This window comes from Telopea speciosissima, chromosome 5, assembly GCF_018873765.1.
Source record: "Telopea speciosissima isolate NSW1024214 ecotype Mountain lineage chromosome 5, Tspe_v1, whole genome shotgun sequence".
In the NCBI taxonomy this organism is placed as follows: Eukaryota; Viridiplantae; Streptophyta; class Magnoliopsida; order Proteales; family Proteaceae; genus Telopea; species Telopea speciosissima.
Window position 1 is genome coordinate 4183800 of NC_057920.1, and position 27153 is coordinate 4210952.

General features: G+C 40.8%; 1 protein-coding gene across 2 annotated transcripts in view; it reads left to right on the forward strand.

The window, feature by feature from the left end:
* LOC122661159 (protein SABRE) overlaps positions 1-27153 on the forward strand; it is a 128014-nt gene that overhangs the window by 47536 nt on the left and 53325 nt on the right. For both annotated transcript variants that reach the window (XM_043856489.1, XM_043856490.1), the window contains 5 exons: positions 1919-4030; positions 10499-12419; positions 12669-12769; positions 13524-13880; positions 14017-14135. In XM_043856489.1, the coding sequence (XP_043712424.1) occupies positions 1919-4030; positions 10499-12419; positions 12669-12769; positions 13524-13880; positions 14017-14135 (4610 nt within the window). The remainder of the gene's footprint in view (positions 1-1918; positions 4031-10498; positions 12420-12668; positions 12770-13523; positions 13881-14016; positions 14136-27153) is intronic.

The following is a 27153-nucleotide window of genomic DNA, read 5'->3' on the forward strand; positions in this document are numbered from 1 at the left end:
AGATGCGGTAACTTGTGTACTTAGAACTAACATCAAAGTAGACAGATTTCCAAATCTTATCAAAGGAACGTGAGTTGGTGGTCTATCTTTGGAGATTGCGCTCCATCCAAATATGCTTTATAGTAGAACCAAAGGTGAGTTTGCCGACTACGTCACAGATAGATTTCCCAGCATAAGTCATATCCACCCAAATCCACTCCCTTGCAAGAGGTAGAATTCTGCTATTAGTATTACATGGCCAGCAGTTGCCCAGGACCCGCTTCCAAACGGTGGAGGCAAAAGGGCAAGTGAAGAAGGAGAGTTGACATCTTCCACTCCATTCCAAAATAAGGCGCAGGAGGGGGAGACGGGCATCTAATGGTAGACGAGAAAAGACGTGTTGGAAGACAGTTAGATAGGGCTCTCTAAACAGTGAAGCTGTGGAAGTGTCACTCAAGGATTATTGACCTTGTGGATTCATCTTTTCCGTTGATTGGGTTGAAACCGTTAGGATGAGACAATTGCAATTAGCTTTCACCTATCTGAATGGTGTTACTTATGCTTTTTTGAAATACAAAGAGCTCCTTTATCAACACCCATTCCCTTCAAATCAAGGTTTTCTTGAGAAAAAGTAAGTGATAATGCATTTTTCATCATTAAAAAATTTTCCAGTTCTATATCAAACAAAAAATTGATAACTGTCTCGAGTGCTTGACCTGTTTCTTGCTTCTTCAAAACTGTAGTTTTTGCATTTCATCATGGCACTAACAAATGATCTAAATGTAAAACCATTTTTTTTTTAATGTGAACCCATTTTCACTTGATGAATGCCATACTATATGGAAATTGGACTTGAGAACCACCTGATAGCATGTAATGTAGTGAAAAATTTCTTGCTTTTTAGCTGAAAAAGATATATACAAGTCAACTCAACTAAACTCAGCCTTATCCCAAGTCCCAACAAATGGGGTCGGCTATATGGATCCTTTTTCTCCAGTCAGCTCTATTCAAAGCCATACTTGTTACTAGTCCTAAACTATGCATGTCTTTCCTCATCACTTGATTCACTTCTCTTATTGTCAATTTAGGCCTACCCCTGGCTCTTTTAGCTCCTTCGATCTGAATCAAGTCACCATTCTGTACTGGAGCATTCAAAGGCCTCCATTGCACATATCCATGCCACCTCAAACGATTTTCTTGCAACTTATCATGCATTGGAGCTACTCCTAAATTAGTGCTAATTTGTTCATTTCTTATTTTATCTTTTCTAGCTTTACCACTCATCGACCTCAACATCTTCATTTCAGCTACACCAAGTTTGTTTATATGTTGTTTCTTTACTGTGAAACATTCAGGTTCATACATCATTGCTGATCGTATAGCTTTCATATAAGATTTTCCTTCGAGTTTTAAAGGAATACATCGATCACACAGCACTCCAGATACACCCCTCCACTTCATCCATCCTATTGTAATTATTTGTGCAGCTTCACCCTCTATTTCTCCTTTTTTATTATGATTGAGCCTAGGTACCTAAAATTTCCACTTTGCGGTATCTCCCTATCATTAATTTTCACAATCACACTTTCAGCCCTATTGTTATTAAAGTTACACACCTTATACCTGGTTTTTGTCCTACTTATCTTAAAAATGTTCTGATTCCCAGATTGGTCTCCATAATTCCAACTTCGCTTTTATCCCTGCTTTTGTTTCATCCACCAAAACAATATTATCAACAAAAAGCATACACCAAGGACAATGATCAAGATGCTTGTTGTTTACATTTCTTAAGATGGGGAAAAAAATGGACATTAATTATCAAGTCTTCTAATCTAAATAACATCAGTATCTCATTGCTATTAGTTGATTTGCATTATCTTGTCCTCCTTAATTGATATGTTCTTTGGAGATAATATTAATTTGTAATTTCCTTTTGCAGGGTTGCTCACAATCTTCACATTTGTTTGCAAACAACATTGCAAGTACAGGAATTGCATTGCATACAGAACTTGGTGAACTGCATCTTCAAATGACAGATGAATCTCAAGAATGTTTAAAAGAAAGCCTATTTGGTGTGGAAACAAATTCGGGATCCTTAGTCCATGTTGCGAAGGTGAGCGTAGATTGGGGAAAGAAGGACATCGAATCTGTTGATGAGCAAGGTCCCAGCAAATGCAAGTTGGTTCTCTCTGTTGATGTGACTGGTATGGGTGTATACTTTAGCTTCCGGCGCATTGAATCCCTTATATCAACAGCCATGTCCTTTCAAGCACTCTTTAAAAGTTTTTCTGCTGGAAAAAGAGCAACACATAACAGGGTTGGCCGTTCGGCCAAACCTTCAGGGAAAGGGACCCACCTCTTAAAATTAAATCTTGAACGATGTTGTGTAGATTTCTGTGGTGACGTGTGTGTGGAAAACACAGTTGTTGCTGACCACAAGCGTGTGAATTATGGATCACAGGGTGGTCAAGTGGTAATTAGTATCTCCGCTGATGGTACACCTCGCAGAGCAAACATATTCTCTACAATGTCTGATGAATGCAAATACTTGAAATATTCATTGTCTCTTGACATTGTCCATTTATCTCTGTGTGTGAACAAGGAGAAGCATACCACACAGATGGAACTTGAAAGAGCCAGATCTATTTACCAGGAGTATTTGGAGGAAAATAGGCCTGTTTCGAAAGTGACTTTGTTGGACATGCAAAATGCAAAATTTGTTCGCCGTTCAGGTGGGCTTAGTGAGATCGCTGTCTGCTCCCTTTTCAGTGCAACTGATATTTCAGTAAGGTGGGAGCCTGATGTACATATATCGCTATTTGAGCTTCTGCTGCGGTTGAAGTTACTATTGCACAATCAGAAGCTTCAGGGAATTAATAATGAAATGAAGGAAGAAACTAGTATTAGAAAAGAAGTGAATCCAGAAATAGAAGCTACTGCAGATTCTGGACAATTAGATAGAGAACATAAAAAAAAGATAGAGTCTGTTTTAGCTATTGATGTGGAAATGTTGAGTATATCTGCTGAGGTTGGAGATGGAGTTGATGCAATGGTTCAGGTGCAGTCAATTTTTTCTGAAAATGCCAAAATAGGAGTGCTACTTGAGGGGCTTATGCTTAGCTTTAATGAAGCCAGAGTATTCAGAAGTAGTCGGATGCAGATTTCTCGTATTCCTAGCACCTCCAATTGTTCATCTGATGGAAAAGTACCGGCAGTGAGCACTTGGGATTGGGTTATTCAAGGCCTGGATGTTCATATTTGCATGCCATATAGATTGCAGTTGCGTGCTATTGAAGATGCAGTTGAAGATATGATGCGAGCTTTGAAGCTTATCACCAATGCTAAAACTAATCTTATATATCCCATAAAGAAAGAGAGCTCAAAGACAAAGAAGTCTTCATTAAAACTTGGACGTGTCAGGTTTAGTATACGTAAGCTCAAGGCTGATATTGAGGAAGAGCCTATGCAAGGTTGGCTTGATGAACATTATCAGCTGATGAAGACTGAGGCCTGTGAATTAGCTGTTAAAATGAAGTTTCTTGATGATCTTGTCTGTGAAGGCAGTCATTGCTCTGGAAGTACTGATCAAAATGAATCTTGTCCTGAGAAGGTCTACCATAATGGAGTTGAGATTAATGTGCAGGACTCTTCAGGTATCCAAAAATTGCGAGATGAAATTCATAAGCAGGCATTCCAGTCTTACTACCAGGCATGTCAGAAGTTGGTGCCTTCAGAAGGATCGGGTGCCTGTAAGAAAGGATTCCAATCTGGTTTTAAACCTAGTACATCCAGAACTTCTCTTCTATCTGTTTCTGCTACAGAGTTGGATGTAACATTGACAAAAATCGAAGCTGGTGATACTGGGATGATAGAGATTGTAAAGAGGCTTGATCCTGTAGCTCTGGAAAATGACATACCTTTTTCCCGGCTTTACGGGAGAAATATTGTTTTGCATACTGGCTCTCTTGTTGTCGAGGAGAGAAATTACACATTCCCACTTCTTTCTGCAACTTCTGGTAAATGTGAAGGTTGTGTTATTCTGGCACAGCAGGTCAGGTTCCATTTCTCTCTGGTTTCTAATGCTGTTTGGCTTATTCAAATGATTATGGACGTATGGTATCTTAAAAATGGAACCAGCTTAGGAATAAAAAATTCTATACAGAAAATTAACCATAGTTGTCATGGCGGTGGAGGGGCAACAAGTTGCCCTAGTGTTCCCCTCCCCTCATCCCATATATCCAGTAGACACATCATAAACAGTATAAGTAAATTTGTTCATATCATTAATATGCACTGGTTCTTACAATTCTTTTCAACAAAAAAAAAAAAAAGCACTGGTTATTATGGTTGCGTTATGTTCATACCATAGTTATCAAGGCAGGAAGGCGACCATGGCGTTTTAGAGAGTAAAAAAGCAAGGCGACACCGCCATGGCGACGCCTTGATAACTATGGTTCATACGTGTGAGATAGATGATCTATCATCCATGATCTTGAATATGTTAGTGCTTGCTCGAAAAATGTCCTTGGACATTTCCATTTCCCTCACGTGCATTTGTCATCAGCATTGAAGAATAATTGTCATCCGCACATCAATTGAGACCGCTTCTCCAGTGAAAGCTTGGAATAATGATAAAGATCTCACAATCATTCTGTAAGAGTGCTTATGCACTGGATGGAATTGAAGGATTTGGGACACATACTTTTTATGAATGAATAAATTTCATTATCCGTTCTAAAGGCCCCTTGGCTCCTTGGAGGAACATTCTTTGGTTCAAGCATCACATCCCTGGGCACTGCTTCACCGCCTGGAGAGCTCTCTCTAACTGCTTTCCAACCCAGTCCTTTCTCCATCATCGCCAGATCGCTGTCTCTCCTTTGTGTGGTCTATGTTGGAATGCTATGGAAGATATTGACCATCTCTTTTTTGTTTGCCCTCTCTCTGCTTCCATCTGGAAAAGCATCCTAGCAAAATGCTGGCCTAGAAGTAGGAGAATTCTCTCTTTCAACAGAGAATGGATCTGGGTTGATACGACTTTTGCTGGTTCTCCTCTTTGCGACTCGGTTGGCAAGTTGGCTTTTTGTGCGGTTATCAATCATATTTGGATGGAGCGTAGTATCAGCCTATCAAGAAATGGACTTCCAACTGCAGGACTCTGGCCCAGATTTGTGATTCCATTTCTTTTGAAATTAAAGCCAAGCTCTCTTTGGCTGCCCCCTTTATTTGTAATGACACCCCAAGGAACAGGATTATTGTTGCTTCCTGGGGTATCTCTTCTATCTCTCTTCGAGCCTCTGCCTCCTTTGTTTGAGGCTCTGGCCTTTTGTGTTTTTTATTCTTTTTTCTCCCCCTTTTTCTAGGGCTGTTGTTTTTTCTTTTCTCTTTGGTAATGAATTATTCTATTCACCCAAAAAAATTTCATTACCAAAACCCCAAAAGAGGGGGAGGGGGTGAGAATATACAAGGGAAGAGGGGGGGGGGGGAACAAAAACCAAGCCCTAAGGAGGAGAGCCCAGGGGATGAGAAAAGGAGACATGTAAACCCCAGGATACAACAATATGCCTGTTCCTTGGGGAGTTTATCACTGTACAAGGGGGGAGCAAGTGTAACTTGTAGTGAACATCAAAGGAGATGGCTTTCCAAATCATATCAAGAGATCCAGAGTTTGGAATCCATCCCCGAAGATTCCTCTCCATCTAGAGGTGAGAGATAGTAGCACCAAAGATAAGCTTCCCAGCAGTGTCACAAGGAGAGTTCCCAGAGGTCATGTCGATCCAAAGCCACTCCCTCGAGAAGGAAGAGGTCTTCTAGAGCGGGGCCAGCAGCAGCTGGCAAGGTGCAGTTCTAAATGGAGGCGAATAAGGGACAAGAGAAAAGGTGGTTGGTATCCTCAAAACCATTCTAACATAGTACACAATTGGGAGGGACGGGGATCTGCCTATGGATGAGGAAGGATTGGGTAGGGAGGCAGTGGGAGAGAGCTCACCAAACCTTAAAGCTGTGACGAGGGATGTGGCCCTTGAACCAAACAATCTTATGCCATAGGACAAGGGGGATTGGACATGGACAAAGTTCCAAGCAGAAGAGGAAGAAAAAAGGCCAGAGGGAGAGGGAAGCCAGGTATTCCTATCTAAATGGGTGTGATGGCCCGGGTGGGGGGAGAGAGGCTTGGATTAAGAGGAGCCTGGGGAGAGGGGAGGGGCAAAAGGACAAGGAACCGTGGGAGATAATAGAGGCGACGGGCGAATTTGTCAATACCTGAAGAATAGACCAATCTAGCACCAACAACAGAGAAGAGAACCCCCAAGGGGTGCGTGGTGGAGGAACCATTGCAATTTAAAGGTGGTCAAGCGGGAGGTGTCCGATACAGTGCAGGAAGGAAGTGGAGGAACCTTTTTTTTCTATTGCAATTTTAGTGGAGAGGGTTCTAATGGCTAATGTGGAGGGTTCTAATGGTAGGGCGTAGAAGGAGAATTTTGCGCCAGACCTAGGAGGCGTCAGATGGGTAGGAGATAGTCCAGAGAGAGTTATTTTTTAGAGGATTGGACATTTAACCCAAATGCTTTCTTGTTTGGAAGCTATTTTCCAAATCAATTTAAGAATGCCTGCTGTGTTGGAATCTTTGATCCTCCTTAAGCTGAGGCCACCTTCTTTTTTGGGAAGGCTGATGCAGATCGAACCAGCCCAAGTATTGGGCTAGTTTTGGACCAGGAAACACGGTTCACGTGAACAGTGTCACAACCCTTAGTGGAGCCAGCTGGCCTTGGACCAGTCAAGTTGCCTTTTATATTTTAGAAACTTAGTTGCTTTAGTTAGTTTCTATTTTCATAATTAGAAGTTAGTACTTTCTATTTTGTAATTGGTATTTAGTTTCTATTTTTGAAATTAGAAAGTCTTCACATCAACCTAGTTGTTGATAGTGCTATGTAACCTCATTCAAAGATTATAAATAAAAGAAAGGGGGGGGGGGGTGCTAAGAGCTCCACAGTTTTAGATTAAAAAATTTCAGTCATGATTGCATGCCATTGCTGCTGTAGCTCTGCTCCCCAGTGAGTGTGCCTTGTGGATCTCAAGGTGAAGGGATTGGGGGATTACCAATCGACTCCTTGCATCGGTTAAGATTGGGTGGATCTTCTTCTTCACTCCTTGCATCTGTTCAGATTGGGAGATACATTCTTCAATCAATCTTCCAGCTACTTACCTACCTACCCACAATCGATCCCCATTAAACCCTAACTCCCCTAAACCCTAAACTTTCTGTCCAGCTTTATTCCCCCAACCAAATTCAACCAAATTTCAACCACAGCCCCCTCGCCCCTCCTCGTCCGTTGTAGGCCCATTCCACCATTAAACACCCTAATTCTCCATCCTTCATTAATTCCCCAAAATCCTAAATTGCAGATCCATCACTTCTAACCCTCTATTATCATCAAACCTTGGGCCGAATCTTCTCCTTCATCTTTAGAATATTCGACCTTAAGCCCTAGCCTAATTCCCAACCTTAAACTCTAATTTCACCTAATTTTCTGTTTCCCAAAACCCGAAACCCTAACCCTAATTTTCTGAAATTTGAAATTCCATACAAACTTTGATCAAACCTTCACTGTTAGCATCTCCTAGACCTGCCTAGCATTACCAGATGAAATTTATCCCCATTCACCTAAACCTAACCCTAGTTTTGACCTAAACAGCCCCAACACTGCCAATCGGCTAGTAGGTTGCAAGGGTCTGAATTTACCTGGCTCCACAGTTTTAGATCAAAAAATTTTAGTCATGATTGCATGCCATTGCCGCTGCAGCTCTGTTCCCCAGTGAGTGTGCCTTGTGGATCTCAAGGTGAAGGGATTGGGGGATTACCAATCGACTCTTTGCTCTGATACCACTTAATGAAGTCCTAGATAGACAAAGGTCTACCAGGAGCCAGATTTATCAGAATCTTCAAAACCTGCTGACCGATTGGGGTAGGGTTGGAAATTCTAGACAGAATTAGGGTTGGGCTTAGGTAAAGTAAATGGGATTTTATTTGGCAAAGGTAGGCGGGGATGTAGGAGTTTAATGGTATAGGTTTTGTAGGATCTGGATGAAATTTTGAATTTAATAAAATTAGGGTTTTAGGTTTGGCTTTTTGGGTAAGGGAAGTGAGGTGGTTTTTAGGGTTTGTGATGGGAGTTAAGGGCTAGGGTTCTGGTCGAGTATCCCAATGATGGTACAGATACTCAATCAGAATATGGGGTTGACTGGATGGCAGAAGTGTCTGATCTAGAAATTCTAGGGTTTTGGGTTTAGAGGATGTTGGGGAATTCTAGGGTTTAATGGAAGGATGGGGGAGAGGTAGCTGTCTAGTGTTAGGGGGAGGGTGAAGATGCTGTGAACGAAGTTTGGATGAAATCTAATGGAGAAATAGGGCTGCACAGGAAAATTAGGGTTTATGGAGTTAGGGTTTAATGGGTATTGATTGTGGGTAGGTAGGTTTAGGTTGGAAGGTGAGAAAAAGAAGGTAATTACAGAAATCTGTAAACCACTTGCTTGAAAAAAAAAACTGATCTTCAAAACAGTTGCTGCTTGAAGATTGATTGAAGAATGTATCTCCCGATCTGAACAGATGCAAGGAGTTGATTGGTAATCCCCAAATCCCTTCACCTTGAGATCCACAAGGCACACTCACTGAGGAGCAGAGCTGCAACAGCAGTGACATGCAATCATGACTGAAATTTTTTAATGTAAAACTGTGGAGCTCTTAAGCCCCCCCCTTGGCTTTTATTTAGAATCTTTGAATGAGGTTACATAGCACTATCAACAACTAGGTTGATGTGAAGACTTTCTAATTTCAAAAATAGAAATTAACGACCAATTACAATATAGAAAGTACTAACTTCTAATTATGAAAATAGAAACTAACTAAAGCAACTAAGTTTCTAAAATATGAAAGGCATCTTGACTAGTCAAAGGTCAGCTGGCTCCACTAAGGGCTGTGACACTGTTCACGTGAACAGTGTTCATGGTCCAAAACTGGCCCAATACTTGGGCTGGTTCGATCTGCATCAAAGGCAGGTGGGGAGGCCCAACTGAGACGGTGGAGGAATCTAGAAGTTTCAGTTCCTTTCCAAAGGAAAACACACATAAGATGTTCCATGGCTTTGATGGTGGCTTTCGGCACGTCAAAAAGCCGCACCAATAGATATAGGAAGATTAAAGAACAGATCTGATGAGTTCTAACCTTCCAACATAGGAGAGAAGCTTGCCTTTCCAGAGTCGGAGTTTTTTGCGGATCAGGTACAATATTGGGGTACAATGATGGCTAGTCAGCTTGGCAGGAATTAAAGGGAGACCAAGATACTTGACAGGGAGGTGGCCAAGGAAGAAGCCAGTAAGACCAAGGAGAGGGGACTTGACCTGATCAGACACACCAGAAAGGCAGAGATGAGATAAAAATCCCAGCATTCACATTGATTTCTTTTAAACCATCTTACTTAAAAATGGTTTTACTAAATTGTTCTTTTAAGTTATCTTTGTAACAAATGAGGTTTGTTTATTTATTTTAAAATGCTTCAATAGATATCTTTTCTATGGAAACGTGATAGTATTAAGCAATGTTTTCTGACAAACTATTACTTTTTCTCCATAATTTAATTCTACAGATACAATGTGTTTCTTTTTATTGGGTAGTTTAGTTGGAAAGAATAAAGGTGCCTCATGTACCCTTTGATGGGATGGCATTGAAAACATCTACCACCTGTTTTTTTCCTGCCCTTTTTTGCCTCCAATATTTGGAGGAAAGCCCTAGCTTCTATTTGGCCCTGCTCTAGGAGACCTTTAACCTTCGCTCGGGAGTGGTTCTGGTTGGATATGACTTTTTCAGGCAAATCTGGCAAACTGGTGTTTGGGGCAGCTATGTCGCACATTTGGATGGAGAGGAATCTTCACAGATGGACCTCCAAATCTCGCTCTTTTGACATGATTTGGAAAGCCATCTTCTTTGATGTCAGCTCCAAAATTCACATGCTCCCTCATGGCTCCGTTTGTGATTCCCCAAGGAATAGGCTCATTGTTGTTTCCTGGGGTCTAGATATTTCTCTTTTTCAGTCTCACAGCCCGGTTCCTTGGGGCTTGTGGTTTGTATAGCTCCCCCCCCTCTCTTCCCCTGTGTATCCTTTCCCCCCCCCCCTCCCTTTTTCTTTCCCTCCCCTTTGGGGTTTTTGGTATTGGAGATTTTTATTCACCAAAAAAAAAAAAAAAAAAAAAAAAAAAAAAAAAGAAAAAAAAAAAGGTGCCTATTCCTTCTGGCCAGTTATCAATGTGGTTTGAGAGGATATGCTCTTTTGTAGTGAGGTTGGATTATAAGTTATAACTTCATGTTGACATGTATCTAATATTTTGAATGCTTGGATTTTTATCTGAATATAAGTAGATAACTACAGTATATATTTTAGTTGTATAATTGATCGTTTTCTTGCATTTGAGCATGGTTTTTTGGTTCAACTCTGCTCTTTTGACATTCTAATGTCACTCTTCTTCACAGGCAACGTGTTTCCAACCACAAATTCAACAGGATGTCTTCATTGGGAGATGGAGGAAGGTGCGCATGCTGCGATCAGCTAGTGGTACAACCCCTCCTATGAAGACATACTCAGATTTACCTCTATATTTTCAGAAGGGAGAAGTTTCCTTTGGGGTGGGATTTGAACCAGCTTTTGCTGATATAAGCTATGCTTTCACAGTGGCTCTGCGCAGAGCTAATCTGAGCATTCGGAGTGTTGATCCCAATGGTAAGGTTCTGAATGCTTCAGATACTTCTCAAAGTACTAACATCAATCTTCCAGACCCTCAGCCACCAAAAAAGGAGCGCAGCTTACCATGGTGGGATGAAGTAAGAAACTACATTCATGGGAAGAATAGCTTATGTTTTTCTGAGACCAGATGGAATATTCTTGCAACAACTGACCCTTACGAGAAGCTTGACAAACTGCAACTTGTTTCCAGTTACATGGAAATCCAGCAGTCGGATGGTTGTGTTTTTGCTTCGGCTAGAGATCTTAAGATTTTTCTGAGCAGTTTGGAGAGTTTAGTTAACAACTGCAGTTTAAAATTTCCTAATCATGCAGTGTCTGGTGCTTTCCTTGAAGCACCTGCTTTTAATCTTGAAGTCAATATGGACTGGGAATGTGAATCTGGCAATCCTCTTAATCATTATTTATATGCACTACCCAGTGAAGGGGAGCCACGTAAGAAAGTTTATGACCCATTCAGGTCAACTTCTCTCTCCCTCCGCTGGGACTTTTCTCTTAGACCTTCCCTTCCTACATGTGATGAACAACTGGCATCTTCCACCGGGGAAGATGGAGGACTCCTTGATGGATCTGTTTATAGTTCTCTCTACAAATCGGAGCAAGCCCCAATTGATGCACCAACTCTAAATGTTGGTCCTCATGATTTAGCCTGGCTTTTCAGATTCTGGAACATGAATTATCTTCCTCCCCATAAGTTGCGGTCCTTCTCTCGATGGCCACGTTTTGGGGTTCCAAGAATTCCCAGGTCAGGCAACTTGTCTCTCGACAGGGTCATGACAGAATTTATGCTTCGCCTGGATTCAACTCCAACTTGTTTCAAGCATGTGGCTTTGGAGGATGAAGATCCTGCTACTGGACTGACGTTTAGTATGACAAAGATAAAATATGAGCTCGGCTTTAGTCGTGGTCGGCAAAAATATACTTTTGATTGCAAGCGTGATCCTCTTGATCTTGTCTACCAGGGTATTGACCTTCACCTGCCCAAGGTATTCTTGAATAAAGGAGGTTGTACATGTGTTGCAAATGAATCTAAAATAACAAGGAGAAATTCAAAATCTGCATTAACAGATAGAGCTAGCCATGAAAAGTGCAACCATATGGGTGGCTGCACAGAGAAGCATCGTGATGATGGATTTTTGTTGTCTTCTGAATATTTTACTATCAGAAAGCAAGCTCCAAAAGCCGACCCAGCAAGACTGTTAGCATGGCAAGAAGCAGGTAGAAGAAACCTTGAGATGACATATGTCAGGTCAGAATTTGAAAATGGGAGTGAGAGTGATGATCATGCACGATCTGACCCTAGTGATGATGATGGATTTAATGTGGTCATTGCTGACAATTGTCAGCGTGTGTTCGTTTATGGCCTCAAGCTTTTGTGGACCATTGACAATAGAAATGCTGTTTGGTCCTGGGTTGGTGGGATATCCAAAGCATTTGAGCCTCCTAAACCTTCTCCTTCGCGGCAGTATGCACAGAGGAAAATGCTAGAGGAGAACCAGGTACATAATGGATGTGAAACACTTCAAGGTGATATTTCTAAGCCTTCACCTTCTACCTTCCAGTGTCCAACTTCCCCTGATCCACATCAGATTGAGAGCTCAGGATCAGTTCCATCTCCTTCACATTCAGTTAAAATGGAAAGCTCATCCTCTGGTTGGTCTACTCTTACCTTGTGATATTGTTTGAATTTATATATATTAGGATCAATGTTACAGAGTACTTATGATAGTTCACAGATACAAAATCGTTTAATGTTCTGTCACAATGAATGTGTGGCTACTGTATGGTTTACCGGCACATTCCTCAGTGTACTTAATTATGATTTATTGTTCCTAAAATGCATGTTGTAGCGTGTATTTTATAAGCTTTAGTTAAGGAGCATTTGTTTTGCTTTCTCACCAGCAAAGAATGAAAACATTGAGGACTCAGAGGAGGAGGGAACACGGCATTTCATGGTGAATGTTATTCAGCCTCAATTCAATCTTCATTCGGAAGAAGCTAACGTAAGCCTATAAGTTGTTGTCAATTTATGGATTGGAACTTTGTATTTTTCCACTTGATGCATTGCATTTGTATAAAAGCTTATCATGCACTTGGGTTCTTTTGTACACTTGCTATTACATACATATATTATTATATCTGAAACCTCCTATTTGTTGGCAGCTCAATATCAAGTAATTTACTTTGGGTTTTGGGGCTCCTTAACTATGGTTTTTCATCAGACCTGCTGTAGTTAATTACACTTTGGAAACTTCCATACCAATCTTCTTCTTCACACCATGGAACATTGGAAGATCCAATGCATTTCAAGATCTTCAGGAAATTCTTCTTACATTCTGTTACATTTTATCATTCTTATGTTTCTAAAGGTATAAATTATGCCCTGCACGAAATTATTTCACGGGCAAAGTCATTCTACACCCTGAAAGAATTCATGGTAAAATGTTTGACTATGGGTTCTTACAGTAACGCCTGCCAAACACAAACCTTCTTCCTTTAGCTTCGTACTGACTACAAAAGCACTCACAGATCTTCTCTTACTTTATTTGAACTTGTTATTCATGTAGATTTTTCCTTCGAAAATAAGTCAATAGAATCAATGATAAATATTCCATAGGTATACTTATCGGAACGAAAGATTCGTATGAAGGAGGATGTGGGGGTTATTTGTACAGTAAATTACTTGTTGATAGTAAATAGGAATGCAGGACTCCTCTTTTTTTTTATTTTCACTTTTCACTTTTGTTTCTCTACCAGGGAAGGTTTTTGCTAGCTGCAGCTAGTGGCCGTGTATTAGCCCGTTCATTTCATTCGGTTCTCCATGTTGGGTATGAGATGATTGAACAGGCACTTGGTACTGGAAGTGTACAGATTCCTGACTCTGAACCTGAAATGACATGGAAACGGATGGAGTTATCTGTGATGTTAGAGCATGTACAAGCTCATGTTGCTCCAACTGATGTTGATCCAGGGGCTGGATTACAGTGGCTACCAAAAATCCTTCGGAGCTCTCCGAAAGTCAAGCGCACTGGTGCTTTACTGGAAAGAGTGTTTATGCCTTGTACTATGTATTTCCGGTACACAAGGCACAAAGGTGGAACTGCAGATTTGAAGGTTCATACCACCTCAAATTTATGTCAGAATGTCTTAGTAGATCCAATAATTATTATGCACCAAGTTCTTTACCCTTCCACTGTTTCCTTGTATCACCATTTAACACTTGCTGGCTTGGCATTTTTTGCTATCACAGGTCAAGCCATTAAAAGAACTTGCTTTCAATTCGCCTAATATAACCGCAACGATGACGTCTCGACAGTTTCAGGTTATGCTGGATGTATTGAGCAATCTTCTCTTTGCAAGGCTTCCCAAGTGAGGATATACATTTTTATTTCTTCATCAGTAAATTGGGTTATAATTTTAGAATTCCTTATGCTACATCTTACCCATTTTTTTTTTCAAGAACTGAAATTTGAGAAGCGGAGGCAGCGCTGATGATTAGAGTCTTCACTTTTAAGAAACTAGGATGCTGTTCTTCCTGAATGTTATTTTAGGCCACTAACAACTGTGCAGATTTTTTAAGGCCATGTATCAGTGATATGTCCTTATCAACTATTTGAATATAAATACCAATTACAATGTGAAACAACTCTCATGAGTATCATGCCTGTCATTTAGGTCTTAATTCTTTAGACTTTGGCATTAAGTTTCTCTCTTATGTTTCTGGAAGAATCTCTTTGGCATTTTGTATCTCTCTCTCTCTCTCTGTGACAAGATTTTCGTGTCAGTATTTTGTGGCAACTCTGGATCCAAATCCCTGCAAATTTTCCTTCTGTTCTGCTTGTAACTGTGTTATGAAAATCTTGTTTGATGCAGTCAGTAGGTGCTTGTATGAAGTTGTATGGGATACTAAAATGCATGCGTGGAACCAACCTTATATGGCCTTTTATTTTAGATTACGAATTAAGAACCAGAATGTCTTAATTGATGTTTTTAGTGAAGATAAACTTATAGTGATGTGCTCTATTGATTGTTTCAAATTCTTTTTTTTTTACCTTTTATTCTCTAGAAGTTACTTTATGCCTATGCACTACATATAGTTCTATTGTTTGAGGAACTATGACTTGTGTCAATGAGACACCAACCAGGCTTTATTTATAATAGAGAAAGATGAGGTACAAGTACAATAGTGCCCTTAGGGCAAACACTAAAGAAACCCCAAGGACAATTCTACCCTTATACCAATATGATAACACTCCCCCTCAAGTTGGTGCGTAAATGTCACACATACCCAACTTGCTTATAATAGGATGAAACATCAGCCAATTGGTCTCCAGACTTAACAAAAGGAACACAAATAAGACCCGGGTCCAGCTTTTCCTTGATGAAGTTACGATCGATCTCCTTATGCTTCGTCCAGTCATGCTGTACTGGATTATGAGCAATACTAATGGCTGATTTGCATATAGCATCATAGGAAGAGTAATAGGAACAGCCAGATCCATTACGAGACTTTTAAGCCACAAAAGTTCACAAATACCATGGGCCATAGCCCCGAAACTATGCTTCAACGCTGGATCGAGCTACAACAGCCTGCTTCTTTCTTCTCCAAGTAACCAAGTTTCCCTCTACAAACGTACCATAGCCATATGTAGACCTGTGGATTGCGGTCATTAGGTGAACCAGCCCAATCTGCATCTGTGAAAGCTTCGACTTGTAAATGATCATGAAGAGAGTAAAGGGCCCAACGTCTTGGAGCTGACTTCAGATAATGAAGAATATAGAGCTTCCATATGAGAGGAGTATAGATCATGCATGCACTTGCTTACCAGACTAAGGGCATCTGTCTGGCCGAGTGCGAGAGAGGTAAATTAATCTTCCAACCAGCCTCTGGTATCGTCCTTTACACAAATAATGTTTATCTTTGCAACTAGGGTAAAGGTATCCTGAGTCTATCCCATAAGTTTTGGTAGATCCCTTGACAACAAGCCTAGCTTTATAGCGATCCACATGCCATAAGCTTTTTGCTTCACTGTGGAAACCCACTTGCAACTAACAGTCTTCTTTGAGGGAGGATGATTAACTAAATCCCGAGTGTCATTTTTTCCTAGTGCCTGCATCTCTTCAACCATGACTGCCTTCCATCATGGGTTTGTAAGGGCTTCCTGCCGATTTTGAGGAATAGAAACAGAAGACACAAAAGTATGATAGGAAGGAGAAAGTGAACTATAAGAAACAATTTGATATGTGGGATGTTGAGTACAAGACCGTTTACCTTTGCAAACAGCAATAGGTAAATCCAGAGATGGGTCAAGAGAAGGATCAATAGCACTAGAGGGAATAATATTACTAGAAGGAGCAGGTGAAGCCAGCGGAACTGAAATCGAACCGGGATTAAGAAAGGCTAATTGGCTAGTTAGAGTAGGCGCCAAGGTGGTAGTGGTATCTGTCTGCTGTTTATGAGACCTAACATAAATATGCAAATTTGGTCCGGGTGGTCTTGTAGCATTCTCCCCCTGAACGGTGTCATGTACAATATCTGGCAATGATGGAGGCATGTCTAGTGAGGATTGGAGAGGTGACACAACTTCCCAAGTAGTAAAAAATCTCCCCCTGGAGAGGTGCCACAGGGTAGTAAGCCGCAGATTCATGAAAAACCACATCCACAATGACAAACAGATGCCGTGAAGGAGGATGGTAGCACTTGTAGCCTTTCTGAGTGGCGGAGTAACCAATAAAAATGCACCCAAGGCCGCGAGGATCAAGCTTACCGTGAGGAAGATGAGTGTGGATATAGCAAACGCAACCAAACAATTTCATGAAAAACCACACTTTTATTCCTCATTAGATAGATCTAAGTTGGGTGGGAATGACAATCAATGAATGTTATAAACCAGCGGCAACTAGAGATGGATACACAACGGGCAGGACCTCATACATCACAGTGAATTAAAGTAAAAGGAGTGGCACTTCTATTATTTAAACTGGGGTAAACATTTTGAGTTTGTTTGAATAAAACACAAGCCTCGTAGAAAAAATCACTTGAATTACATTGCTCAAATTAAAAAAAAAGGGCGTACCCAGTGCATGAGGCTCCCACCATTGCGGGGTTTGGGGAGGGTCATAATGTATGCACGCAGCCTTACCCCTTCTTTTGTTAAGAGGCTGTTTCAAGATTCGAACTTGTGACCACTTGGTCATAATGGAGCAACCTTACCATTGCACCAGGGCCCGCTCTCTAATTACATTGCTGAAATAAAGAAGGAAAAACCTTAGCTAAAGTCCCCATGGGGGGATGGCCTAAACGCCTGTGCCAATGTAGTAACTCAGATAAAGCGGGGGAAGAGGAATCCATTTGATGAGCCTGAACGATCATCCTCAAGCAGATACAAACCACCTTGCACTCTACCATAGCCAATTGTTTTCCTTGTCACCAAGTCTTGAAAAACACATTGAAGGATAGAAGGTGACTTTACAATTCAAATTGGCGGTGATATTACTAATGGATAATAGATTAGTAGAAAATTATTGACATGTAAAACTGAAGATAGAGATAAAGAAGGGGAACAATGTATGGAACCCTTCCCAGAAACAGAGGAAAGGGAACCATCGACAACCCGAACCCTGTCTTTACCAGAACAGGGAGTAAAATGAAAAAAATAAACTTGATGAATTAGTTATGCAGTTGGTGGAGCCAGAGTCAGTGATCCAAGGTTGGGACATGACTAATGCACAGTGACCACCGAATGGGATACCTGAACAGGCAAGATTGGTGTCAGAAGGAATAATGGTATCGACAGAACTGGTAGAAGGCCATGACAATTCCAGCTTGGTCATCAGACGCCGAAGTGAAGCAACTCGTCTTGGGAAAGAGAAGTTCCAGCACTGGTAGGTGTAGTGGCAGATGCCTCTGTGTGCTGCACATGTGACTGTGAGTGATGGAACGACCATTACCACTGCCCTGCCCAGTAGAGTTGGCAGGGCGGCCATGAAGCTTCCAACAAAATTCTTTGGTATGACGCTCCTTACCATAATAGACACATTTGATAGGTTCCTTATCAGAAGAAGAGGAAGGATCACTTGTACGAGTAAGACCACCGCAGGATTGCTACCCAGTACCAGAATAGAGAATTGAGCGCTTTTAAGTAGTGGACTGTTGGAGCTGTAACATAGCAGTGCGACGACTTTCCTGAAATTGAATCAAAGAGTAGGATTGCTCCAAAGATGGAAAGGGATCACGACTCAGAACTTGAGCATGAATCTGATCATACTCAATGTTAAGACCATCCAGAAAATCATAAACCCGGAGCTTACTCTCACATTGCTTAAAGTTTGTTGCATCAATAGAACAAGTAGCCTGAAACTCTTAATAAAAGTCTAACTCCTTCCACAGACTATGTAATTCAGAATAATATTGTGACAAAGTGAGGTCCTTCTACTTCATCTCGTGGGTTTTCTTGTGCATCTCATGGACCTGGGCATCATTCTCTGCATGAGAACTGGTATCCTGGGCAGCTTTCTGATGCAGGTGCACTGCCTTGGACCAACCCAAACCCATTTGGGTATCCATGTGAAGATGAACCAGGTCCAACTGGGTCTTTGGGTTCAGTAGGGTATTTAATTTATTTATTTAATAGGGTTTTATTGGTGAATTTATCATGTAATTTTCTGTTTTAGTTTTAATAGGTTATTTATGTTAGAAGTTATGTAATAAGGGTAGTTTAGGAACTAGTCTTATGTCTAGTTGCCTTATTATGTATTTTTCCTTTTTTATCCTTTTTTACCTTTTACCTCCCTAGGAAGGTGGATGTAATACTTTCCTTAATATTATTGATGTAACACTTTCCTTAATACTTTTGGAAATTATTCTCCTCTCTTCTCTCTTGTTTCATTCTTCCTCCTCTCCTACTTACTTTCTTAACCTAGAATCCAACTTGGTATCAGAGCTTTAGGGTTTGAGAGTCGAATCCAGCTTCTTATCCCCATTTTTTCTTCTCTTTGAAATCCTAGGGCACAAAGGATTTCAAGGAGAAGCTTCCTATGTAAAGAATCTGTTGAAAGAACTATGAATTAGGTTTGAAATAACCTATTCTAGTGTTTGCTACTGCTGTTTGAGCTTGGATGAAGCTCTCTTGATGATTTGAAGGTCTTCTAGCCATTGCTAGAGTTACCGTCAGCTCTACATTGCAGTCCCTTTATCTCTCTCTCTCTCGGCATGGGTTTGAGGATTGGAATGGGTCACTAGAATCGCCCAAGGGTGTTGATGCAGATTCATCATCAAATAGGGCTTGTTTGATTGGGAATAAGTGTAGGGTTGGGATATATATATATGTTGGGCCTTTGATCTCATGGGTTTCTAATGTAATAGGTCACTTTTCTGGGCCTAAAATAGGGGTACATAGGTTGCATACGGGATTAGCCCAATACTTAGTTTTTATTTTGTGTTTTTAATTGAACAGGTTTAAATTGGTTGCATCCAATTGGTTTAATTGGTCTAATTTAAGTGAAGTGATCCTATTGGCTAAGAGGTTCTTATATCTTATTGGCTAGTAGGGAATCTTCTTTTATTTTAAGTAGTTTAAGTTGTTTTTAAGTCATTAGGACTCTATTTTGAGTCTATTTCAGTTTCCTAGTCAGTTTAAGTTAGCTATTAGGTTAAGGATTGGGTTAGGCCATTCTTTTTTAGTGTCTAAGTCTAATTTTGAGTCTTTTATATAAGGTTTTAAGGGGGCCATGTATTGAACACGAATTTTGATTAATAAAACTCAGCTTTATGCTTGTTGCCTTTGTTGTTGCCTTTGCTCCATCGTGAGTGTGCCTTGTGAGTAATATCAAGGTTGCCTTGTGTGTAATATCAAGGTGAAGGGATTGGTGGACTCCGATCGACTCCTTGCATCTTGTAGATCGGGAGGTCTTTTCTTCAATTCAAGCTTCTTCAAACTGCTGCCTTATATCTGCATTACAGTAAGTATCTTGCTGCCCTTTCCTCCCTCTTACACAAACCTGATCTATACTGTTCTTCCATCACCATTAAACCTCACTTAAACATCCATTAAACCTGCAACTTAATTCTGCCCCTACAGCAGAATTTGAAACCTTATCCAAACCCTAGCCTCTTTACATCATTAGAACCCCCTAAGCCCGCTTATTAAAACCTTGTAAGCCTTTTTCCTAGATTCTGCCCCTAGACCCTAGATCCCACAAACAGCCTATTTTCATAAGGCATCCGACCCAAAACTGTAGATTTCCAACTTCATCCAAATCAAACCAAACTTACATTAATAGACTCCTAAAAATCTGCACATCATTACCAAATAAAACCCTAGCTCGAAACCCTAACCATAACCCTAAGTCTGCCCTAATTAGCCTAAGCTGTCCCAATCAGCTAGCCTTGTTAAGTGATCCTATTACCCTGGCTCCTAGTGGGATTACTCCTACCTAGGACTACATTAGGTGTTGTTTAAGGGCCATGTGCTTCCTCTAGCTGCTTGAAGGCTCAATCTGAGCGCAACTCTTTTTCGTGGAATCCTATTCTTTGCCCAGGTAAAGCTGAGAATGTCTGATTCCCTTTTTTTATTGCATTTGAACTGCAATATGCTGCCTCCTTTATTGAGTAATACTTGTGCTCAGCTTTTGTGAAGCTTTTGAACTTGTTTGAGGTTGATGTTACCCCTTGGAGAGTATTAGAGTGCAGTATTCTCAAGGCTGTTTCTGTTCTTTTCTTGTATTTGGTTCCTTTTTGGGTTGGGTGTGTACTCCCCACTTGGATTGGTATCCTAGTATATGGTCAAGTGCCATTTTCCGTACAAGATGGTTGATTCAGAGACTTCTGGGCTTCGTTCGGTTGATTTACAGCCGCTCCAACAACCCCTCAATTTGTTTTTGAAAACTCTCATCCACAGATCTCCATTGTGAAGCTTGATAACACCAATTTCTTGGACTGGTCACATTCTGTGAAGCTACCTCTTAGGAGTAAAGGGAACCTTGGTATATTACTGGCGCTATTAAAGCCCCAGAGGCTGGTTCTCTACTTATGAGAAATGGAAAACAGAAAATTCCACACTCATGACATGGTTAATCTTCTCTATGAAGCCTGAGATTGGGAGAAGGTTTATGAGAAAAGAAACTGCCAAGGCAATTTGGGACAGTGTCTCCCAGACATTTGACCTGGTAGGTGACTCCGCCGAGGTCTATCAGCTTCACCAAAAATTTAATTCAATGAAGCAAGGTGATAGGACCATTTCTGAGTACTACAATGCTTATATTAGTCTCTTAGAGGAGTATGATCACTACAGAGATCTTCAATTGAGCAATCCAGAGGATGAAGCAAAGGTGTATTGTACTCTTGAAAAGGAGCGTCTCTTCACTTTACTTGGTGGTTTGAACCCTGATTATGAACCAATTAAGCTCTAGATTTTAGGCTGGTCCCCTCTTCCATCTCTTGATGAGGTTTGTAGTTACTTACAGAGTGAGGAGACTCGGTGTGTTGCTATGGAATCAGCTCCAGTATATTTTCTCTTGAGAAGTCAGCCCTCAATTCTTGTTCTTTCCGGGACACCCATGGAGGTAATAGAGGCTAAGGGCCTAACCTTGGAGAAGACAGAGCAGTTGAGATCGGTGGTTCGTGGAGGTGGCAGAGACAGGTTTAAATGTGATCATTGTGGGAGATCTGGAAATACCAAGGATAGGTGTTGGACTCTTCATTGTCGTCCTGGTACACGGGATGGTGCTCGTGGTGGCCGTAGAGGGAGAGCTCGAGGAGCACACTCTGTTATGACTGAGGCAGATGCTTCCCAGGATGACTCCACTCTGGCACATGTAGTGTTTCGCAGGGTCATGTCACAGAGCACATCTTCTACACCCTCAATGGCTAGCTCTTCTTCATCCTTAGCTTTGCAGGTCTCCACCTCAGCTTCTACTGCAGCCCAGTCCTGGGTCATTGACTTTGGTGCCACTGACTACATGACTGGTACGTCCCATTATTATGATTCTTATACCATTTGTTCTGGTAAGGATAAGGTTTGGGTGGCTGATGGCTCCCTTTCCTCCATCTTTGGTAAGGGTAGTATCCCTGTTACATCATCTATCTCTCTTACTTCGGTTCTTCATGTCCCTAACCATACCCTTAATCTTCTGTTTGTGAGTCATTTGACTAAATCTCTGAATTGTTGTGTCACTTTTTTTCTTTGTCATTGTCTGTTTAAGGATTTGGTGACGAAGAGGATTATTTGCAGTGGTCGTGAGGAGCAAGGCCTTTATCTTTTTGAACCTTTTTTGCCCACAACTCAGTCTTATGCGTGTGGACGTAATGATAGTAGTTCTGTGGATTCTGTTATGTTATGGCATTGTCGTCTTGGCCATGCATCTTTTGTTGTAATGAGGAAACAATTACCTCACTTATTTTCTTCTATTGCCTCTTCTCATGTTTTTCAATGTGAACCATGTATGTTTGCCAAATGCTGTCATTCACTGTATCCATATCATGGTAATAGATCCACTTCTCCTTTTCACATTGTGCATACAGATGTTTGGGGACCTTCCCTTACTACATGTTTATTTGGTTATCGTACTTTGTTTCATTTGTTGATGATTTTTCTCGTGCTACTTGTACTGTTCTTATGAAGCATAAAAGTGATGTCTGTGATGCATTTAAAAATTTTTATCAGATGATTCTTACTCAATTTGATACTCGAATCAATTTTGTTCGGTCTGATAAAGGGGGGAGTACATGTTTGGTGGCCTCCAAATCTTCTTTACTGATAATGGCATTATCCATCAGCTAGCGTGTGTTCACACACCCCAACAAAATGGGGTAGCTGAGAGAAAAAATTGCCATTTATTGGAGGTCGCTCGGAGTTTTCTCTTTGGCATGCATGTTCTTAACCTTCTGGTCTTAAGCCCTCCTCACTGCTGTTTTTCTCATAAATCGCATGCCTAGTAAACTCCTTGGTTCCAAATCTCCCTTAGAAACCTTATCTCCGTAGGTTTCTACTTTCTCTCTTCCTCCCAAAGTCTTTGCCTGTGTTTGTTATGTGTATATTAACAAACCCCATCGCACTAAACTTGATCCCAAAGCTCTCAAGTGTCTCTTTCTTGGATACTCTTCTACTTCAAAAGGCTACAAGTGCTATCATCCTTCTTTTTGTCGGTATCTTCTCTCTAAAGATGTCACCTTTCTTTGCCCCTTCTCAGCATCCTCTTTAGGGGGAGAATTGTGCAAGTGAACAAGTTGCTGATTTCCTTCATACTCCTCTCCCTATCTCTCCTTTTATGCTTGACATTGGAAAACACAGGACTGTAGATGTGGTCGATACTGATAATCAATCAGGTGTGAATACAGAGTTGGTTATTGAAAGTGCTTCTGGTAATGAGAAGGAGAAGGATTACCACATTAAGTACAAAAAAGGTGAAAGCTTGCAGAGTAAAGGAAAGAAGACCTGCCAAAAGTCCTCTTTGGATCCAGATCCACATTCTGAGATTCATTCTCCTCAATCAGGTGACATCCCTTCTCCTCCATTTGATTTAGACCTTCCTATTGCTGTTAGAAAAGGAAAAAGAGTTTGCACTAATCCTATAGCCTAGTTTGTTTCCTATGATGCTCTTTCTCCTACAGGTCTTGCCTTTATTGTTGCTCTCTCTACTGTTTCAATTCGCAGGAATGTTACTGATGCTATGTTTGACCCAAAGTGGAGACAAGCTATGTCTGAGGAGATGATGGCTCTTGAGCAGAATGGTACTTGGCAATTGGTGGATCTTCCTAGAGGACGTGTCCCAATTGGATGTAGATGGGTCTACACCATCAAATATAAATCTGGTGGCACTGTTGAGAGATACAAAGCAAGGTTGGTGGCTAAGGGGTACAGTCAAGTCTATGGAATTGACTATCAGGAGGCATTTGCTCCTGTGGCTAAGCACAACTCTACAAGAGTTCTTTTATCAGTAGCTGCCAATAAAGATTGACCATTATATCAGTTAGATGTCAAGAATGCCTTCCTTCATGGTGACTTGGAAGAGGAAGTTTATATGCAAACTCCACCAGGTTTCAACATACCTTCAACTAAAGGGAAAGTGTGTCTTCTCAAGAAGGCACTATATGGTCTCAAACAGTCACCAAAGGCATGGTTTGAGTGCTTCCGGCAAGCCATTTTGAAGCATGGGTATTCCCAGAGTCAAGCTGATCACACTCTCTTTACCAAGCGGGGCAATGGTACCGTTACAACTCTTGTTGTCTATGTTGATGATATTGTGATAACTGGAGATGATACAACTTGGATAGATAAACTGGAGATCTACTTGGCTCAACAATTTGAAATCAAAGATTTGGGTCCCTTGAAGTACTTCTCAGGGATTGAAGTATCAAGGTCCAAGAAGGGAATCAACATATGTCAACGGAAGTTTGTTCTTGATTTGTTGACAGAGACAGGGATGTTAGGCTGCAAACCAGCAAGCTCTCCTATTGAGCAGAACCACAAATTAGGGGAAGCTTATGGTCCCTTTCTTGTTGATGCAGGAAAGTACCAGAGGCTAGTGGGAAAGCTTATCTATCTTTCTATGATACTCCCAGATATTTCCTATGCAGTGGGAGTAGTGAGCCAATTTATGCATGCCCCCAAGAGTGGCCACTTAGATGCTGTGTATCGTATTCTCAGATATCTGAAGTTTTCCCCAGGGAAAGGGCTGTTGTATGCCAAGCATGATCACTTGAGAGTGGAAAGTTTCACTGATGCTGATTAGGCTAGATCCATTACAGATAGGAGATCTACCTCCGGCTATTGTACCTTTGTGGGAGGCAATTTGGTTACATGGTGAAGCGAAAAATAGCATGTTGTAGCCAGATCCATTGCAGAAGCGGAATTTAGAGCTATGGCCCATGGAGTGTGTGAACTCATTTGGCTGAAGAGACTAGATCAAGAATTGGGGTTGGACACTGAAGGGCCTATGAGACTTTACTGTGATAACAAAGCAGCCATCAGTATTGCTCACAATCCAGTGCAACATGACAAAACAAAACATATTGAAGTGGATCGACACTTTATCAAAGAGAAGATTGACTCCGGCTGCATTTGTACCCTTTTCATGAAGACTGGTGATCAACTAGCAGACATCTTTACCAAGGGGCTTATCTTCCTTCAGTTTAGTACCGTCTTATGTAAGCTGGGAATGCATGACATTTGTTCTCCAGCTTGAGGGGGAGTGTTAGAAGTTATGCAATAAGGGTAGTTTAGGAACTAGACTTATGTCTAGTTGCCTTATTATGTATTTTTCCTTTTTTATCCTTTTTTACCTTTACCTCCCTAGGGAGGTGGATGTAATACTTTCCTTATTATTATTGAAGTAATATAGATGTGTGGAGGTCTCTCTCCAACACAAGTCATTCAACCGAAATTATTCTCCTCTCTTCTCTCTTGTTTCATTCTTCCTCCTCTCCTACTTACTTTCTTAACCTAGAATCCAACTATTTACTGGTAGTCTATCTAGGATATATTTTTTTTAAGTTATGAGTCTCTTAGAGTTAAGGTTAATTTCAGTTTCAGAGTTTAATTAGGAGTCTTTATTTTTATATTTAAATACTGTTGTAATCATGTTTTATTTTCAGATCTGAATGAAAAGTTGAGTTTTGTTACCAGATTGGTTCAAATCATGGTTGTGTGACCAGCTCTTCCCCCCTTTTCTCTTGCACCCTTTCTTCTATTCTTCTTCTTCTTCTTCTTTGTTTCTGGTTTCTTCTCTGTTCCGGACGGTAGTAGCAGCCCCATATATCCAGGTTCGATCTCCTCCCTCACAAACCTTTGTTCCTCAAGCTTTAGGGTTAAGATTCCCCACCTTAGGGCGACTCAAACCCTAAGTGCTTGTTCCGTAAGTCTTCCTCTGCTATGAGACTCAACCCCTTGAAAAACTCTGCAACTGTGATGTCGTCAGATGTGATTTCAGTGCACTAAATACTTGAGTGAAGCTTGCTGTTTGTAGGAACTGCCACCTGGGTTTAACAGGGCCTGGTGTTGTGACTCTACATCTGAAATTTTTAGGCCAAACAAAGACTTCTTGTGGATTTTCTCTCGATCTGAGTTTCTTCTTTTCCAGTGGTGCTTGTTCGTGACTGAAGATTGAAGACAACCTTCCCAACATGGGTTACTTTATTCTCTTTTATTCTGGTTTCCAATATTGTCCTTCTTCTCTTCCATTATTCTCTTTTGTCCTCCACTTACTTTAATTCCAAGTTTATCCCTAGACCTTAAATTGTATTCATTCTTACGCAAGGTTTAAAATCTCATCTCGTCTCGCCATTTCGGGCTGGTCGAGATTTCCGAAATATACCGAAATTTCACCGAAATATAGTATTTTATCTGTCATATTTTGGCACTCCATCTCGGTGGGTTTTTGGCCATATTAAGGCCTGATACTTCATGTACACCCTTATTTAAGCTAAATAAACACATTTAAACCTTCATATTGCAAAAAATGAACTCAAAGTGATGTTTTGGGTTTGCACCCTTGATTGATAGTATATGGTTGGACCTTGATGTATAAATAGTTAAATACATATTGTTTAACGAAATATACCGAAATACTCCGAAATTTGAACATTTTTCATTTCGGAAGCCCATCTCGTCTCAGTAGTGTTGAAATTACCGAAATATCCCGAAATTTCGGTGATATATCACTAAATTTTGAACCATGCTCTTATGTCCTTCCCCTATCTAACTGCACTTCTGTCCTTTAAGATTATCTCTAATTATGATTCCTGCCATTCTCTTATAAGCTGAAATTTATTTACAGAATTGCCACCCCCTTTATAGATATTGAATATTTACTATTTTGCCACTAAACCTTGGATTTAAATGTTTCCTTGCTTGGGTGGGCCCATAAGCAACCCAATAAGGGTTATTCCAAACCGGGTTTGCAACTTTGCATTACTTTCCAAATTTAGCAGCAGTATCAAGAAGATAATCCTGAGTCATATGACGCTGCATAGGGTTGATGAGAACGACGTCACCAACGAATTATCTAAACTCCACTTGTTCTGAGTAGAACTGGCAGTGGTAGGCTTCTGTGTCTTTCCTGTGAGATACCCATAATAACCACAAGAATCAATAGATAAGTAGCATGAACGAGACCACATAAAATAATTACTCCAATTCAGTTTGATGGAGCTCACAGGGAATGAAGGAAAATCATCATGACTCATCCCTTCAGTTCTAGTTGATGCACTAGTAATATCAGACATCGTTACTAGTTCAAGAAGTACTCTAGGTAGGGAGGAGAGTCACCGACAACAATCACTCTCAGAAGAGATGATCACTACCACAATCATGTAGAGAAATAATAATCGGGGATTCATGGATTGGTCCCTGTGAAATCATCAAATAATAATCAGGGAGTGGCCCTGTGA